At 40.7% G+C, this 20,260-nt stretch overlaps 1 protein-coding gene across 1 annotated transcript; it reads left to right on the top strand.

Moving 5' to 3' along the window:
- Positions 1-761: 761 nt before the first annotated feature.
- Positions 762-18,538, top strand: LOC142209506 (membrane-spanning 4-domains subfamily A member 4A-like). The gene is made up of 7 exons (XM_075278506.1): positions 762-1,021; positions 2,653-2,818; positions 4,989-5,120; positions 7,209-7,265; positions 11,065-11,241; positions 11,540-11,659; positions 16,469-18,538. The coding sequence occupies exons 2-7, from the start codon at positions 2,657-2,659 to the stop codon at positions 16,547-16,549; spliced, it is 729 nt and encodes a 242-aa protein (XP_075134607.1). The 5' UTR covers positions 762-1,021; positions 2,653-2,656; the 3' UTR covers positions 16,550-18,538.
- Positions 18,539-20,260: the final 1,722 nt, after the last annotated feature.

Raw genomic sequence — 20,260 nt, 5'->3', positions numbered from 1 at the left:
CTTGTGAACTGATGAATTGTTTACTTGTATGTACCAATTACCATCTACTCTCCCACCTAACATTCTATTCCTATGTGTCTCTTTTTGCATAAATATACATCCTTCAGAAATTGTGTTTAAACTATGCCTGACAAAGAGGTCTAAGCAGCCCCGAAAGCTTGCAATCTTTTTTGTTTATATTTATTTTTTTATGTAGATTGTGAGCCCTACATAGAGCTCACAATGTACATTCTTTTTCCTATCAGTATGTCTTTGGAATATGGGATGGAAATCCATGCAAACATGGGGAGAACATACAAACTCCTTGCAGATGGTTTTCTGCCCTGGGCGGGATTCGAACACCAGGACTCCAGCGCTGCAAGGCTGCAGTGCTAACCACTGAGCCACCGTGTGGCCCCCTCCGAAAGCTTGCAATCTGTCATCATTTAAAAAGGTATCAACTACTGAAGACTTTCAATTTTTTTATATTTCATATCCACTGGCTAAGACGGTACAAAGACATATTTTTCTTTATACTATATATAGGGGCAATGTGGAGCATTATACTCTGTACAGGGGCAATAAGGAGCATTATACTGTGCACAGGGAGGATGAAGGAGCATTGTACTATATATAGGGGTCATGACATTCTGCTGCACTATTTGGTTACATTTTTTCAGGTTCACACAGGAGTAACAGTGAGGTATTCTATTCTCTGTATTACAGCTGCATGTCCCATTATAATAATGTAGGATTTGAGCCAGAAAGACAAAGATTACTATAAGATAAAAGCTGGTGTTGTAAAGGAGAGAATAGAAATGGTTTACTTCCACTAACTATTGCTGAGTTAGGGTCTAGAGGTTTCCTCCAGGAAATGAAAATTCACCAAACAGATGGAAACAGATGCGAAAAACAAGAAACTTTGTCCCGCCCCCTCTGAAAAGCTTCACGGGCTCTTTTCTGAGTAAACAGTCATATGATCACAACCAGGCAGAAGGAATATCATCGTGAAATCTGAACCCACAAGGAATCGCCACATCAGGTACGGTGTATACGGATCTACAGATGCTTTAAGTTGAGTCATTGGAGAATCCCAGAGGATGTGTGGTATCTACATTAGCCACGGCCAGCACCCCACCCTGCGTATTTGCGGGCGTGTACTGTCTGTGCTTGATACGTTTTTCACATCTGTCAAAAAAAGATCAACTTTTATTTTTTTTCATTTCGCATACTTTCAATGTCTCTGGGTCTATGAAAAACAGAAGAGGCATGGCTGCCATCTGTTTTCTTTCATGGACACAGATTTTCATCCGTGTGATGCAGTCGTGATACTTCAACATGTGTGGAAAGAAAACAACATGCGTGTTTGTTTTTTCAGACTATGTGTACGTGAAAAAAAACCAAACAAACCATGTCTGAATATGTACATAGAACGGGGAGTGAGATGTGTGGATAAGAGAGATTGTTGCACTGACTGTGTTACACGCTGTCAGTTTTGCATAATATTAGTAGAGTTGAGTTTGTCACTTGGCAGGGCTCTTCATGATGTTGTGCTATATTTTACATGACTGCGTGCAAACCTTCTGCATTGTCTTATAAAGTAAGAAAACTTTTATGTATGTTTCATATATTAATAGTGCACTGGAAGGGAACAAGTGTTACAATTTACTTCACGAAAGAAAAGTGTCTATGTCTTTTTATATTACTACTATCTTTGTCCATACACAAGCAGTGTCAGTTTACAATGAAGTCTATGGAGATGAGAGGGAGAGAAGGAGAGAGATAGAAATATGAGACGGTCTTCAGCATTAAATGAGTCAGTTCTGTTAGCAGAAGGCTGAATAGTCATTTGTGATAACCCAGCTGTGTTGTGAAAGGAAACTCTATAGTGCCGATGTCTCTCTGTTTTGAGAGGTTCTTCTCTTCCTACTCATCCTCACTCCATAGACTTCTACTGTACAGATTTGATAAGTGGCAGAAAAAGGCAAATAACTGGAGAAAAATCATTAAAATAAACCATTAAAGAGGACTTTTAACCAACCCCAACAACTCCAGCTCTTTACATCACTTATTAGAAACTGCTCTACTGATTCTGGCACAGTTTAAATTTTTTCTTTAGCCCTCACCTTTCCCAAGCAATCAATGCTGATAGTTTTGGTGTCTGATATGTTATTTAGGCTCTGTACTGTCAGGTGTCAGGCAGTTAAATCCAGGACATGCCTCCCGCTGACTGGGACCGCATAACAGGACCCAGAATCCGGGACTGTCCCTCTGAATCTGGAACGGTTGGGTGGTATTATAATGTGCCCACAAAGAGACTTGATGTTTGGACTTCCAACAATCAGATGTACAGTAGGTATAAGCAACTATTTGATTCCTCTGCGGAAAAGAAGAATATTGTATTGTCAGGTACTATGATGCATGTGGGCTATCATGTGGGAATTCATACCTCAGACTAGGCTAGTCTTCTCCCTGTATGCTAACTGAAATGTTTCATAATGGTGGCATCTTCCTGTCCCCAGTTGTAGTATAAAGGACAGCTCTGGAGCACACTGCTGCTATAGCGAAGTATACTGATCATAGCAAGTGAAGAGGAAGATTTGTGAACACAGGTCGGGTTACAATTTGGCCAAGTAGGAACTTCTCTGATTTTTTGTTACTTTCTCCTGGCAGCATCATGTCTTCCAGTGCAAATACGGGAGGTGTAGTCATTCTGCAGCATGTTACTCCACAGAATAATCAGCCTATGGAACCTCAGGAACAGCAAAGCAAACATGTTCCAGATATCATGCCCAAACCCCTGGTAAAATTTTTCCAAGGAGAACCTGAAGTCCTTGGGGTAAGTTTATTTATTTATTACTTGTTCGTCACTAAGGCGGCATTTACATGGGCAGATGTTAGGCCCAGAACAAGCACTGATCAATGACATAGCAAGTCGATTGCTGCTCATTTAATGGGCATTCACACCAGTCCCTGGCCTCTACACAGTATACGGAGCCAATCGCCCGTAGCGTCATGTTGTGTATACTACAGACATGGGAAGACAGCTGTACAGCTGATCCATATGAGCGCCACCTGTTGGCCCCACCAATCAGATATCCCCAAATTCCAGCACAATCTTTTTAAATATGTAGTCAGTAAACTGTGTAGAAGACCAACAGATTTGTCTACTATCAGCTTGAATTACACCCTCAGCACAACCCCTGTTCACACAGAGATGTGCTGCCAAGCCTCATGTATCTTTTATATGGCATAAAAGATGTGAACGGTCAGAGAACGAGCATTGGCTTATTCGTCATCTGATCAATGCTTTCTTATAAAGAACCGAAAATCAACTGAACAAACATTTTTGTTCCAATTTACTGTCTTGTGTAAAACATCCATAGCATTGCTTTCTATCCCTAGTGGGGGTGTCAATCTAATGCAACAATAAGGTCGACCTGAGACTGGTCTATTTTATCCATATTCAACAGTCTGCATGAGGGGGTCAAGGAAACTTGGTTTAGGACAGTTAAGAAACACTGCTTTGATCTGGGGCCCCACGTGGTGCAAAGACAGCAGAGTTTTACAATCCCTGTAAAGTGGATGGGATTCTTGCACTTCCCATTCACACATTGCAGAAAAACATGCGCAGTGGACACGCTGTGATTTCCAAAGCCATTGAGGGTTTGGAAATCTCAGCATATCAATTATACTTACAGAAACACCGGCGGTTTCCCTATAGATATAATGGAAGCAGAAAGTCCGCAGAGGAAACCTCTGTGGACTTTCTGTGAAAAGGGCTGCGTGAAAAATCATAATAAGTTACTGCCGCGGTTTTTCCGCTATGTGGGGTCTTAGCATTAGGCTATGGCCCCATATAGCAGAAATGCAGCTTTTTTCCTGCTGTGCATTTTACAGTAACTGCAAAGTGAATGACATTGTGAATAATCCCATCCACCCATTGCAGAAAAAAAAGGCACTGTGGAAAAGCTGAGGTTTCAAACACATTTGCATTTTTAAACAATTCAGCATCAGTTTTAGCTGCAGATACGCTGCCATTTTCCCTATAAATTTAAGGAAAGAAAAAACCACAGGAAGAAAAATGCAGACAAAACACAATGAAAACCAGAAAGAAAATATGATGCGTTTCTGCACCTGAGTTTTTTTCTGCAGCTCTTTTTTAGCTGCGTTCCTCAACATGGGGCCTTAGCCTTAGAGTAGGGCGCATTTCACACACCCATCTACCCTATCACCACAATCCTCATTGCTTATACCCAGGTCCAAACGCATTTCTGAATTTTTAAACAGCTGAGCACACATTTCCCAAAGGGGGCTTTTACACTTGCGCTCATTCTCCGGCTTCTTGCGGGTTTCCATCTTCATCACCGGCGAAACTGAACAGGGGACGTAAACCCGGTGGTCAGTTTTAAAACCATTCACTTGAATGGATTTGTACAGGTGTCCTTCTGTGTACACCTTCTGCCTGTCCATGGAGAAACCATTTTTTTCAGCCAGACACAAAGTCCTGCATGTCCAACTTTGTGTCGGCTAAAAAAAACGGTTTCCCCATGGACGCACACGGGCGGTCACCTTTACAAACCCATTCAATTGAATGGGCTTTAAAACTGACCGCCGGGTTTATGTCCCCTGTCCAATTTCGCTGCTGCGGAAGATGGGAATCCGGCGGAGTGCACAAACCAGAGAACGAGCGCAAGTGTGAAAGCCTAAATGTAACAAAATATGTAGAAAAGACACATCTATAGAAGTTACCAGTCTACATATAGGCATTGGCAGAACCTGAGATGCTAATTTCAGGTGGGCACTTCTATCTGGTAAGAAATAGGGACTTGAAGTAGGGGGCTTTTGTCGAACACTGCCAAACTACTACAGAGTTGTTTTCATTGCATAAAAAATGCCATCTGTAGACAAAAGATCTGAACTGCTGAAATGCGTCAGAACATGTTTTTTTTCTAAAAGTGTGGAGAGAAATTGAGGAAATGACTAAACATTGTTCTCTTCCGTTACAGGTTACTCAGTTGTTCTTAGGAATAAATCACATTTTTTTTGGAATCATTTTAACCATCAGTTGTCATAGGGGATCATGTTTTGTGGCAGACATCTTGGTTTTCACTGGTGTTCTCTTTTGGTCTGGACTTGCGGTAAGAACATGTACATAAGCAGAACATCAAATATGTCTACCTATCCTATTGCAAAAATTGACAACATGTGGGATCCCAATGGACCTCAATTAAAAGAAGGGCAATTTGTCAGGAACTGGTGGTAATCATCATGTGATGTATTTAGCAGAATAGTATGGCTTCCTTTATGATTGAAAGCTATAATGCAGTGTGAGCGTAGCCTTACTGTTAATAACATGGTCAGGGATAGGTATTTTTTATTTTGTCTTTATTTACTCAAATGCATGCAAAAATCCCATAAAAAAAGTTCTGCAGAAAGATGTTCTATCTAAGATCACATTTAAAATGTTATCCACGGTATCACTTAAGATTGGAGCCAAATAGATCTCAAGTTTCTATACACACGGTCCTTCACATCATAGAGAAAATAGCACAACACTATTCTTTTTACTAATCCACTAAAATAGTTCATATTCTGTTTGCAACGCAGAACTCCAGAAGTGCTCTCGAATCAATGTAGACCTATCTATCCAGTGGAACAAAGAAGGTGCAGACATACCTAAAAAATTCAGAACAAATAGATATCCATAGATACTTGGAGGTCATTTTCCCTCTAATTAAGTCTATTAAGAAGAACAGGTTTATTTAGAAAAAAAATGGAAAATAAACCTTGACTTCAGGCACAAAATGAGCAAAACAAAATACAGCTTTAACTTCAGGCAAAACAATAAGAGACAAATCCTGCTCGTCTGAGCAACTAAACAGTAATAACTATGTAACTATGTAACAAACTAAGTATAAATGTGGCTTACTAACAGCCACACAAACAAACCAATAAGCACAACACAGTCTCACTGGACTTAGAGCAACAGGACAGACCCAGCCGCGTCCTCTCACTCCCTGAATCTGAGGCTCTTCAGCCTTTTATGAGCCAGTAATGATGCTATGATCCACACTGAAGCCTACTCCAGACCTGCACTGGACCACACATAGGTCAGAAACCTGGGGCTGATATAGCAAGACTCCAGCACTCTGCCTGTCACCTTTTCATACCACTTTATAAGTAACCACTATATACGATCCAAGGGTGTGGATTAGATTCAAGGCCACAGTAAAATCAATAGCAGGAGATAGCTGAAAACTGTGAGCAGTAGAAACAGCTATTTAAAACTAGCACATGTCTGCGAGCCAAACAGACAGACCCCCAGATGTCTTCACCAGAGGCCACCACAAAGCAGGTTGGACTTAAATCTTGGAGTCTGAATTGTCACCAAACAGAGAGATGTGCCAATAATAAACGCACTGCTATAGAAACCCAAACAAAATCGATTAAAACTTTCATTGTTTAGAGTGGAGAGACGAGACAAGTCGTACAGGTACAGGTCAGTATCAGGAGAGGACATCAGAGACCAAATCAGGAGACAAACGCAAAATTTGGGAAACAAGCCAAGATTCACAAATCCAAACGGGCACGTTAAAGCAGAATCAGTAGACAAAAGGAAATGTGAGAACAATCCAAGGAGTCCGTAACAACCAAATAGACACAATAGGTAACAAAGCCAAACCAGGAGTAGTAAACTAATTAGTCAGCGCCTGTGTCAGGAGGGAGGGGTCTTACATAGGCCTACTCAGCTGAAAACTGGACCAAGTCATGAATCCTCTTAAACTGCAAAAAAAAAAAAAAAAGACACCAGGCTAGACCCTGAAACAATATAGACAATGCACTAGACCCCAAGTTAAATGCACATCCATACCAGACCCCAAAATAATTAATATTATAGTTAATAAATAATTTTATTTATTTAAGCCCCAGACCAGATCCCAAAAAGAGTACAGACCATCAAATAAATCTAGGTCTTGGACCAGACCCCACAATAAATACAGATCCCAAACCAGACCCCAGAATAAAATCTCTAAAATAAGACCCAGACCAGATCCTAAAAGTACTGATAAATCAATGAGGTTTGGCCATTTCCCAAGTCACCCTGGGTACTAGCACCTCCAGAGTGACTTATACAGTCACTGGTTTAAAATTATTATATTAAAAACCCAAAATATTTTTCACAGATTTCAGACAGATGTTGAAATTTTATTTTATATTTTTTATAGTTTATAGTTTCCGGATCTCTATCAGTTGCTGCTTCCTGCAAACCATCTTTGGGAAAGGTAAGAAATCACTTAGTCAAAACGATATTTTCCACTTAATGTCTTACATTTTTTAATTAATTATTGCAAAGTTAATCTTATAGAGAACCTGTCAATTGAAAAATACAAACACTTCCCATAAATTAGGTCCCTGATGGGTGAATAAAGACACAGTTGTGATTCTATGGGTCTCAACCATAAGCTGGGAGGGAACGGGATAAACTCTCCATCAAATAAAGCAAACCCGTTCTGGTGATAGATTGTCGCTGATCAAATAATCTCTAACCTGAGTCTCTCAAGCTGTTGTGAAAGTACAACTCCCAGCACAAACAAAAATTTTGAGGAATAGGGCATAATTTTGAGAGTAGATGTACGTCTCACAGTCTGACTTAGCCAGGGCCTCACTGTTTTTGCATCAAAGTGGATTCTATTGAATCCCATCCACACATTGCAGAGAAAAACGCACAGAGGAAATGCTGCGATTTCCAAAACCGTTGTGGTTTTGGAAATTGCAGCATGTCAATTATACCTACACCAATGCCAGCAGTCTCCCTATAGGTGTAAGGGCTCGTTCACACGGATTAAACGCGCAGCGCATTATGGCGCGTTTACGGCGCGTGTACGTCGCGTTTTTTTACGGTGCGGGTCATTCCATATCAAGTGATCCAAATAGGAATATTTTTTTTACCTGACGTCTTTAGATTTTTTTTATTTTTATTTTTTATGAAGTACAACTTAAGTTAATTACAAATAAAAAGTTTTGAATTTTTTTCTTCATCAGTTAATTTTTTATAGACTTCTAAAGTTTTGAAAAAGTGTGAATTTTGGCCTGGTATGGCTTTACATTTTTTATCATATCTCGGGCTAGAATTAAGATAAATTGGTGGGAGAGGCATCATTTTTCTCAGAACGGCACCGGCTTTCATTTGATATGTCACAAGACAATGTTTCTTTATATTTTGTTTTGGAGAAATCAAATTCAAAATTTTGATGCGCAATTGTGAAAAAAACGTATGTTTTAAAATTGTGAAAAAATGCATTTGTGTTACTTGTGTTCTTGGTTATATTTGTACACGTTTTCAACTTGGGACCAAATTGGGATCAATTTTTTTTATTTATTTTTTTAAGCCTTGAATCATCTGATTTTATGTTTGTGTGAGCTTCTTCCTTTTTTCTTTTCATATTACAACTTGCTGAATTCAACATTTATATGCAACAATAAAAAAAACATAAAAAACAAATACTGTAAGTGCCAGAACAAATACATCTTATCATCAGAACACAGCTTGTTCAGCATTTTCAACCTGAATGCATTGAACAAACCGAAAGAAAAAAGCTGCTCATATCCTCAAGTGCGATTTTCTAAATAGTCTCATCCTAATTATATGTTAACAAGAGTACAAGAACCAATATTTATAACACCTATTTCTACATGTAACAATTGTTTTTTATTATATCACTAAACATGTCATTTATTAAGAAAAATAGTCCAGTAGATAAATCCTCATTCTATAAAATATGAACTAATCAAACAATTAATAGGACATTTTTAAACTACTGGCCTTTTATCATCAATTTGTCCTTTCTAGTGAGTGAAATGTAATCTTGTCCATAAGCGCTTACTAGCAATGGCCATTTCCTTTTGTGTCAGAGTATGTCCGGCCTGTCATGGTGTTCGGCTCCACCTGAGTTAATATCTGATTTTTGTTGACTTGTAAAATGTCTGGTTTTCTTGGATACACAAAGGATGGTGCTGGACCAGAAGGATGCAAAAAAGTCAATTTTATGTCTTCATTTTCACAATCTTTGGAGAGTACAGTAGCCAGCCACCAGCGCCGATCATATTCACAGGTCACATAACCAGTTATGTCATCCATTGCCAATCTTGTGCCGCCTTCTACCACTTCATGGACGTCACTGTCCACAGGCTGAACAGATCTGAAGTCAAGATTTTCGGAATGACACTGTAATAGTTATATTTTAAAATATTATCCCATCGCGATCCCAACTTGAATTTTGGTACAGATGTGGCTCAGGGCATAGCAGGCCCATGTGCATTTTTTGAAATGCGCGGCGTGTTTACTCCGTGTGAACGAGCCCTTATGAAACTTCGCTTAAATGCATAGTACAGGTAATTGTAAGAAATGTAATATATTGCATCTGAAAGAAATGCCTCTTCCTGTTCGTATCAGGTTGTATCCTCAGATACCCCCACATACACCCAAACAGTAAAATTGCTTTGTGAAAATCTTTGTCTTGAGTTGCAGCTCTGGTCACATGGTTCAGATCACTCGTTTATAGAAGTGCAGAAGATAATAGAAGAAAGATGCTAAACAGAAGCTTTCTATCCCAACCAAAGTACTTATCACATCAGTACAGATCATCACTTCTCTATGTATAGGTCCTCCATGTTCCTAGGGTTGTTTCTATGTAAGACAGTTATAGGTTAGATTCTTCTGTAGTCACTGTGTGCACTGTATGGCAGCATGTCTGCATAACTTAAATGTATACTAGCAAAATGCAGGGAAGTGATGGAAAGGTGACACAGTGTTTAATTGTTATCTGCATAAAACCATAGTAATGTTTTAATCAAGTCTTTTTGTACATTTGTTTTTATTTTATATTTATTGAGACAATTAAATTTGGTTGTAAAGGTGCGGACCCACTAGGAAGACACTGGAAATGTTACATTTAAACAAATTGGGGTTTGGTGCCATATTTGCACTTCCAACCAATGCGTATGAAGAGTGAAGATCCTGCATATGCGCCTTCCATCCACTTTTACTATCTTTCTTTTTAACTTACAAATGTATATTTTTAAATTAAATTTTTATATATTCTTTATTTATGATTTAGTAACAAGGAATGGGGAAGGAAGAGGGGGCTTACAGAAGACAAGTGGAGGGGGGGAGAGCAGACTTACAGAAGGAAAATGGAGGAGAGGAGAGCAGACTTACAGAAGGAAAGTGGACGTGGAGGGAACAACAGACTTACAGAAGGAAAGTGGAGGGGGGAGAGAAGAGGGGATTTACAGAAGAAAAGTGGAGGGGGAGGGAAGACGGAACTTACAGAAGGAAAATGGAGGGAATAGAGGACTTAGGGTGCATTCACACTACGTATACGGCAGCTTATTTTGAACGTAAAACACGTTCAGAATAAGCTGCCATATACGTAGTGTGAATGCACCCTTACAGAAGGATAGTAGAAGGGGAGGGATACAATCATAATTATAATAACTTACAAGATATTCTTATATCAGACTTTGATGGCTCAGGTGAGAATATACTTGTCACTGGAGGTTAGACGTTACAGAAACCATAAAACAGCTTTATGTGTCTGTTCTACGTTGTTTCCATTAAGTCCCATAGAATTAGATAGAAGTTACAGAAAAAGTGTATCTTGATGTGCTATGCTTTTTCCATCGCTCATATTTACTTTTAGGATAGATATGTAATCGGTGACTCATGGCTAGGACTTAAAACAATTTCTTTCCATCTTATGGAATGGCTACAAAGGAAATACCCCTTTCAAAATAATGTTAAATGTCTTGGACAGTAGACGTGTCTTACGCTCTTAGGGTGCATTCACACTGAGTAAACGCTAGCTTATTTTGTAGAGTAAAATTACACTTGTAAATTTTGCTATCCCATTGACTTCAATGATATTTTTTTACAAGTGTAAAAATACGCCTGTAAAAAATACGCCTGTAAAAATACGCCTGTGAAATGTTAGTGTGAGTGGAGCTTTACAAAAAAGTCTGCTAAATCTTACACATGTATATTTGATATTAAAATATAACCTGAGTCTTTTTTTATTGCAGGTGAATGCAAGTTTAGTTCTAAATATAATCACGTGCGCAGCGGCGACGACTTCAGTAATAATATTTTCTATATTTTTCGCTCATATGCCAAGGATTCACTATTATTATTACCGTAACGAAGCACACTGCGTATACTACAAGGAAAGTCAAACATGTGAAGGGAAATTCAATCCATTGGTAAATTCAACTAATTCACATTATATTACCTATACAGAATGATATTTACACGTATATGTACTTCATTTGTTTTTATACTGCTGCTGGATGTTACTGGAAATAGTGAACCCCCCCTAATTTACATAGCTGCCCTTTTAATACATTAGGGGGTCCTGTTCAAACTTTTTGTAAAAAAAAAAAAAAAAAAACAAGAATACTTACAGCTGTGTGTACAACTGAATTCTCAAGTGTTATTGTACCGGTTTATATGTTGCCACAGATTTAATGCACTTATGACATTTTACTTTTGATATACTAGATTATCATTGAAAGCATTGGATCCATCCTTTTCATCCTTAACGTTCTAGCGCTCTGCATTGCCTTGTCTACGTCTATCTTTGGGTGTAAAACTGTGTGCAGGACATCATACAATGACATGGTAAGATCTGCACAGAATATTTGCTAATGTACTGGATGATTCACATGTAGTAGTGATAAGACTATGCTCAAAGAGTTGAAGATAATGAATACCATGACATATGGAAAACACAACTGGTGCCCGCAGACCTCGTCGATTTACAATGGGGGCCATAAGGTTCTGACTAGTTTTCTGTCATTTTGACATGCAGGACTGTTTTTGGAGTTGGAGTACATTGGGAAGAACTTGCAGGATCAAAGTTATGGAAATACCGTATATACTCGAGTATAAGCCGACCCGAATATAAGCCGAGGCCCCTGATTTTACCACAAAAAACTGGGAAAACTTATTGACTCGAGTATAAGCCGAGGGGGGAAATGCAGCAGCCAGGGCCGCCATCAGGAATTTTGGGGCCCCATACAGCCTAAGTGTCTGCCCCCCCCTCCCCCGCCATTTTAAAACTACCTTATTTTGCGTCATACCAATTATGTATTACATTTCCCTTTATTTAGCAGCATTACAAGGCTTCATCAGATTCTATTTGCATGTATAATCTGCTCCGTGTGACAGTGCCTATAGAGAGCCAACACCATATATAAGAGCCCTCCTAATAAATCCTCAGGGCTTTTTCACATTGCGTTTTTGGCCTCCCTTGCCGGGATCCGTTGGTAACCAGTCAGAGTCAGCTGTCAACTTATCCCTGCACGAAGAACTGGCCATTAAAAAAAAGGGGGGGGCCTGCAGTTCTCTGTGCAGGGATAAGTGGGGAGCTGATTGTGACTGGTTACCAACGTATCCCGGCAAGGGAGGCCAAAAACGCAATGTGAACACTCCTTTAAAGTGAAAGTCCCACCCCCAAACAGGCTGCTATGCTAGTAGCATAGCGGCCTACATCTTTATTATTCTCCAGCTAAAAACTTATACATTATATATTATTGCCCCAGTTCCCTCTCCGCAGTGCCGCACACCCGATGTCCCAACAATCCCCCCCCCCCCGTCCACCCTCTAACATCTTTCCATTGCCCCCTGTACCCATACCTCTCAACTTTTGAAGAACCAAAAGAGGGACAAAATGTGCGGCGCGGGAAATTTAGCCCCACCCACTGTTATGTTGACTCCGCCCACTCATTAATTTTCCATTTGCCCGCACACTGTATAATCCTCCTACAGTCACCCGTAAATTATATGTCCCCCCTCCGTCTCTCCCCCAGCTTCATATACACCCTTCATCTGCCCTGAGATTCATGTCCCGTCCATCTCTGCCCCCAGATTCATATCCCCTCCATCTCTGCCCCCAGATTCATGTCCCCTCCATTTCTGCCCCCAGATTCATGTCCCCTCCATTTCTGCCCACAGATTCATGTCCCCACATCTCTGCCCCCAGATTCATGTCCCCTCCATCTCTGCCCCCAGATTCATGTCCCCTCCACCTCTGCCCCCAGATTCATGTCCCCTCCACCTCTGCCCCCAGATTCATGTCCCCTCCATCTCTGCCCCCAGATTCATGTCCCCTCCATTTCTGCCCCCAGATTCATGTCCCCCCATCTCTGCCCCCAGATTCATGTCCCCCATCTCTGCCCCCAGATTAATGTCCCCTCCATCTCTGCCCCCAGATCCATGTCCCCTCCATTTCTGCCCCCAGATTCATGTCCTCACATCTCTGCCCCCAGATTCATGTCCCTCCATCTCTGCCCCCAGATTCATGTCCCCTCCATCTCTGCCCCCAGATTCATGTCCCTCCATCTCTGCCCCCAGATTCATGTCCCCTCCATCTCTGCCCCCAGATTCATGTCCCTCCATCTCTGCCCCCAGTGTCATGCCGTCCTCTCCATCTCTGCCCCCAGTGTCATGCCGTCCTCTCCTTCATCTGCCCCCAGTTTCACGTTCCACATTACACTTACCTTCTCCTTCGTTCCCCCGCTGCTCTCTGCGCGCCTCTCTCTCTTACTGGCGCACAGTTGTAGACGCGATGTGACGTCATCACATCGCGTCTACACTGCCGGGTAGCCGGCGGCAGCGGCGAAGTGAGGATGCTGACACAGGTCAGCTCCTCGCTTCAGTCGCATATGTGTCAGCGAGAGAGGCGGCAGCGGCGAAGCGAGGAGCTGACACAGGTCAGCTCCTCGCTTCAGTCGTGTATGGGTTCAACTCAGATCTGCGTCCTCTGGAGGCAGATCTGAGTTGAAACAGGGCATACAATGACTGCTGCCGGCGCCAGGGCCCCCCCCCCCCATTTTTAAATTTGGCCGGGCCCCTGACGCCAGTAGCAGTAATACTGGCCTATCGGCGGCCCTGGCAGCAGCTACTGGAAAATTTCAAAAATTAAAATGGTCGGAGTTTTTGGGAGCAGTAGTTGCTGGGGAAGGGGAGGAGGTGTTTTGGTTACCTGTCTGCCCCTTCGCTGAGCTTCAGGACTGGGTTTTTTTCCCCCTACTTGGAATTCAGCCTGGCTGAATATAGGGTATCTGCAGTGCTCTTATTAACCCCTTCCTGACGGAATAGGAGCACTGCAGATCCCCTATATTCAGCAGACCGGGCACTTTCAGATACAGGGATATCTAATGTGTTTGTGTTTCACAGTCATTTTCTACTTTTGTATGTATTCTAGGGAAAGGAGGGATTTACAAATTTTATTTTTTTATAGCTTTTTTTTCCCCACTATTTTATGGGAGATTCTACACATTGATATTGCGGCTAGTCATAGACCCCCCCCCCCCCCCCCTCAAAAAAAAATATTTTTTTTTTTTTTTTTTTTTTTTGCTGACTCGAGTATATGCCGAGGGGGGCTTTTTCAGCACAAAAACTGTGCTGAAAAATTTGGCTTATACTCGAGTATATACGGTAAGCAAATATGGACATAAAGGAGTTAGTGGGCATTAGGGGAGATTAATGAAGGCCGGTGTTAACAGCACCAGTTTTCATAACCTCTTCTCCGATGGAGGATATGTCTTATTTATTATGAGCTACACCCTCGGGCTGCGCATCTACAGTGGCATAAAGATTAATAAATCTGGCAAGGCCAATAGCCCCAGCCCCTGCACACCCTTGCCATAGCCCCTTTTACAGGAAGGTGGCATCGGAGCTCAAAATTTCCAGTTAAGGCAATTTATACATATAAATAGTTGCAAAACCGATTTTTGCAACTTTTTTTATGCCAAAAATCTGGTATAAAATAATATTAAATTTGTCCCATTGACTCTAAAGGAACATATATGTGAAGGTAATGAAGACTTTAGATCCCGATAAACAAACTTTGTACTTCAAGCAGAAATTTCCACTCCATAGTCTATGGGGTCCATGTGTTTTCTTAGCTCACCGCTTTTTAATGCATTTGCTTTTCCATTCAGTGGATTTCCCAAACGGAATACTGAACTCAAATGTGAATCGGGCCTGACATACTGTAGTAACATGACTTGTAAGGTTAAAGAGGACCAAGCACAAAATACTACAGCCATCATTTGATTGTCGCTGTGCCCTGAATTCATTTGTTTTTTTTTAAGCAAGATCCAATAACTCAAAAAATATATCCCCCGTATGCAAATTAGCTGGTACTCAGTAAATGGGTGGTAACCTTTTCTAATTCTCTAAGAAAATATAAGGTTACCACCCACTTGGAGAATCAGAACTAGCTGATGTATAACCTACTATAGCCATATCATTTGAACTGGTGGACTGAGTAAAAACGTGCCAAATTGATCACAGGCACAGTGCCAATAAAATGAAGTCATTTATTATTTTGTTCTTGGTCTATCTATAGTATCAATAGCTCTTATTGAATGAAACCACAGTACAGGGAGTAGTCAGAATAACAGTGAACAGAATAACAAAGCTCATGAAGCAGACATATTAGCAGTCACTGTCGTATGAGGCGAGCAATAAAAACGTGTATGTATTGTAGAGAGTAATGTACAATACAACTATAAGATGAACAGTAGGATTAAAAAGGAAATGAGGAAGGAAGGAAAGAGGATAACGCAGTGTCAGGGAACCACTGCCTGTAGAGGAAAGCTAAAATCAGATCACAACAAGCCCACTACATTAGCTCAATTGACCCAAGGTGACCCAATTTGTCGTAATGCACCTGGCTACACGATATGAATGTGTTCTTTTTTCAAAACAACTTGATGAAATCAACATGTCCAATGACATCAGAGATGGAGACTCTGGGTGTTCTTCAATTGGAGGCTATATGACTTCTAGCGAACATCGAAATGTATTGGAGTAACTTGTAAGGAGTATATCGGAGATCCAGCAGGAAAAGTGAAGCAGATAACAGTACCACCTGGCCTAAATGTCGCTGTACCATCCTATGAATGGACAGCCGATAGGTCCTCTTTATAAAAAGAAATGGCTCCATCAGGTCCAACCCTTAATCCTACTATGTGGATCCACAGGAAGGTCAAAAACCCCATTGTAATTTTTCCATATCAGGAGAAAAACATCCTTCAAAATATGGCAGAATAAATCCCTGTATCAACTTCTCATCCCATAATTCTATTTAGATCCCTTCGATTGTGTACCATCCATCAACTATTATATGTCTTATTTGTGTGCATGTGGAATACTAGGTGGACACCCCTCTCAAGGATGTTTTATCAGTATTTTGCACCTGTGCAATCTCCACCATATACCACTTGGGCCTGACTGCATCCTGCAGTGAACTATTGCCCCTCCTAACATTAGGTAAATGTGACTTTTGGTTTAGTGGTATTATTACAATGATGTCTCTTTCAGTGACATGTATCTCTTCTCTTTAGATCTAGTTAAGCTATGTCTTCCTTAGGCATCCAAATTCTCTTTGGCATCTAAGTAGCATATCTTTTCTTTCAGACTGTGGTCATCTATCAGACAACTTCTGTGAATGACGCAAAACCCACATTGTCTTCGGATGGAGAAGTCAAAACACAATGATGGCTCTACCCCAGCATTATATATATAAAGTCAATGTATTACTTTGTACTGTATACATTACATGTTGATGATTTGGTTTTACATTCTTTGATTTTTTTTGTGCAATTTAGTCAATCCCAAATAGACATAATCTATGTAAATCTGCATGTAAATAATCTGAAATTGTAATTTTCTCTGACAATGAGCACTGCCAATATACATCAATGTGACATGCTAAAAAAAATTCAGTTGTCAGTTTAGGGATGACTGGCTTTCTAGTCTAAAGGCATTATGCAGTACAATGGCCACATAGTATTTCCATAAAGTGAACACATAATTCTACTGTATATAGTGTCAGTGTGAATAAATGAAGCTGGCAATATACTCTGACCTTACAAAGAGAATAAGCTTTATGTCCTATAAAAATCAGAGGGGCTTAGTCCCTAAATAGAGGTCCATTTGTTCATCTTTACATGAAAACATGCAGAACGTAAACCCAAACTTAGTCAGATACCTTCATTATCTGTAAATATTCTAACACATTTCACTTCTTTCAACCACAAATGGAAATATTGCTTTATATTCTTGGATTATATAGAAAATGATTAAATTTAGTATTTAAATTTACCTAATATGCACTGAATACTATATGTACCATTGCAGACTCTATGGGGTATAGTATATATGCAGATGCTTTCCTCCATCCCCTATAAAAGAAATGCTTTCATATACATGCACAAGTCTACACAGGATGTCATAGTGAACTTATACAGAATCCTACAAAAATAAGGCTGGTCTTACACGACCGTAATTTAAGTCCGCAAATGGTCCGCCATTGGTGGTTCTCAATGGCGGACCATTTGCAGATACATTATATTCAGTGCGACCTCTTACACCACTAGATATTTTATCTGTGGTGTGCCAGACAGTGATCGTGGTCCGTACTGAATAAAGCAAGTCGGCAAAGGCTGTGAATTCACGGCACTGCACAGACTCGCCCATAGAACTCTATGGGCACATGTGGCAGGACACGGGCGTCTGCGATGTCTGTGTTGCTGATCAGCAACTTGCGGACCGTAAAACCAATACAGTCGTGTAAGACCAACCTAACCTGTGTGCCTCAGTATTAAAATTGTAAGCTTACAGCAGAGGCCCCATACACCTCTATGGGAGCTCTAGTTTAGTACTGTAGAATAGAATATTGTAGCTATGAAACTACTGTGTACATGAGGCCTAAGGCAGGGTAAGCAGAGGATGTTACACAACAGTACAGATTTATATACAATCTGACTTGTATGGGTTTTGTAATAGTGGCCATGACTCATTTTCACCATTTGGCTAGGTTTTCTGATCCAGAATGCCCATGGTGAAACCATATAAGATATAGAGTTGGGCAAAGCGACTCGTACCAAGCCAGGTTCAACCAAAATATGCCAAATTTGTTTGTTTTATCGGGCAAACTAAAATGGCCGTCGCGTTATACTCTGGGTTCCCTTCAGACCCCGGAGTATAATAGGTGGAGGCCCACGGGAGGTGACAAAAGTAAAAAAAAAAAAACATTCATACTTGCCTTCCTTATCTCAATTGGGCCACCTTGCAGCGCTCAGAGCTTTTCTGATGACATTGTGCAACTGAGGTCACTGCTGAGGCATCATGATGTCATCACACCCAACATGTCACCGCTGAGGCCCAAACACATGACATCACAGGAGAGCGCCAGAAATCACCGAGTAAGTGGAGACAGAGCACATATAGGCTTTCTCCTTGTTTGTACCGCTGCATTCCCATCCATGTAAGACAAAAGAGTGCCATGATCCTGGAGAAAACTTACATCATTTCTAGGATGGCTTCTGCTCGCTAAACCCAGAAGGGCTGCCACTATCATCTAGTATGTTACATTGAATTATATTGGATTGAAGTTTTTATGAATTATTATATAGTCTTTATTTTTATACTTGTCACAAGTGATTAAAGTGGATACTGTTATTAACATGTACAAATTCTAGTAAACTGGGGCACTGTGTACTGCAAAGCGTGTTTTAGTCCTATAGTTCATGTAAAGCATTAGAGTGTAGGTTGACATCTTACAGGAGATGGGACATTTTGACAACCCCATCACTGATCATTCACCTTAATCTCCATACCATATTGTTCTGACTCTTCTTACGATAGAACAGGATATTGTAGCTATTTACATACATATGTCGGAGTGGCCTATTGGAAACATATACTCTTTGCTCCTGTATTAAATATGTATGAAATATTAAATTGAGGATATCCCCTTCCCCAGAGACCGAGGCAGGAAGATGAGTATAGACTTATCTGTTTGTATAGTGTATAGAGTATATTACCTTTAGTAGTCGGCTTACAATGTCTCAGTTTATAAAGTAAAGATGATGAGTGAGCTGAAGAAAACGGCAAGTATCAGCCCACTGTGAAGTCAATGGAAAGCGTTTTTTGGAGCCGGATTCTGAGGCGTATTCCTTGTCAAAATCCGGACCAAAAACTCTGTATGAACTCAGCTTTACACATCTTGGCATGCTACCAATGAGGTTACTGCTGGTTGTGCCAATGTTATGGAATGCTATGCCAGTTGGGCGCACAAATCATGGAGATTGGCTGCTTACAGCTCCCTTTGCAATTACTAACCAATGATGGTCCAGACTTACTCAGTGGGAGACAAGTCCGGGGATGCTGCAGGCGGTGGTGACAAATCTAGGCCATGTAGGCTGCTCACCATAATATGAGCAACATATGGCCTGGCATTGTCCTGTTGAAAAAAGACTACAGGGACACTTTAGAGACACTTGGAGAAATGGCGGTACCAATGGCTCCATGACCAATTCAATGTAACAGCAAGCTATTAGTGTACCTGTATTAAAGACTATAGAGGGCTTGACTACCATAGATTATGCCAACCCACATCATAATTCTGGGAGCAGGACCGGTGTAATGTTCCCATGTGAAGGCCGTTTTATGGAGCTGCCCAATGTCTCCAAACAAATCTTTGGCCATCATTGCATCCAAGACAAAAGTGGAACTCATCACTGAAGAAGATAGACCTCCACTCTAGCCTAAATTGCTGTCCTGCTCTGCACCATGATAGCCTTTGAGAGCAGTGGCATGAGGTCAATGGAATACCTGAAACTGGACATATGGCTTGTAGCACAATGTAGTCCAAGTGTCTTCTGATGGTTTGTGCTAACTCTGTTTTCTACTCTAAGCTTAGGATGTCATGTCCAATTTCACTTGCAGTATAGAATAGATTATATGCCATACTTCAATTAAGACAATCCATTTGTGCAGAGGTTTGCCTCCATACAGCTCTTGCTGTCATTCCAATTCGTTGTTGTTCTCCCAACCGACAGGAAATCCAATGTAAGATAGTGCAGGTGTCTCAGTCTAGTCACGTCGCCATCTGCCAGAGTGGTCAACCAAGATCTCTCAGTTCAAGGATTCTGTCCTTCTCAGTTTGCAACAAGTGGCAATAACTGGCACATTGACAAATGGGAAACATCACACAACGCCTCCACAGCACTTAATCTGATTTTTTAGGTTTCATGTGGCTGAAAAACTTTCAGTCTGGCTTTTGTGTCCCTCCCACATGCCACACTTGGTCATTCATGCAACATTTGACCATTTGTAGATATTGGTGACACATGCTACTTCCTCAATTTGTATGCCTTCTTGTGTTGCAGTGCTGAGGGGTGTATTATTTATATATATATATAT

This window comes from Leptodactylus fuscus, chromosome 6, assembly GCF_031893055.1.
Source record: "Leptodactylus fuscus isolate aLepFus1 chromosome 6, aLepFus1.hap2, whole genome shotgun sequence".
Taxonomy (NCBI): Eukaryota; Metazoa; Chordata; class Amphibia; order Anura; family Leptodactylidae; genus Leptodactylus; species Leptodactylus fuscus.
The sequence above is the reverse complement of the archived record's forward strand: the minus strand, read 5'-3'. Positions and strand labels throughout refer to the sequence as shown.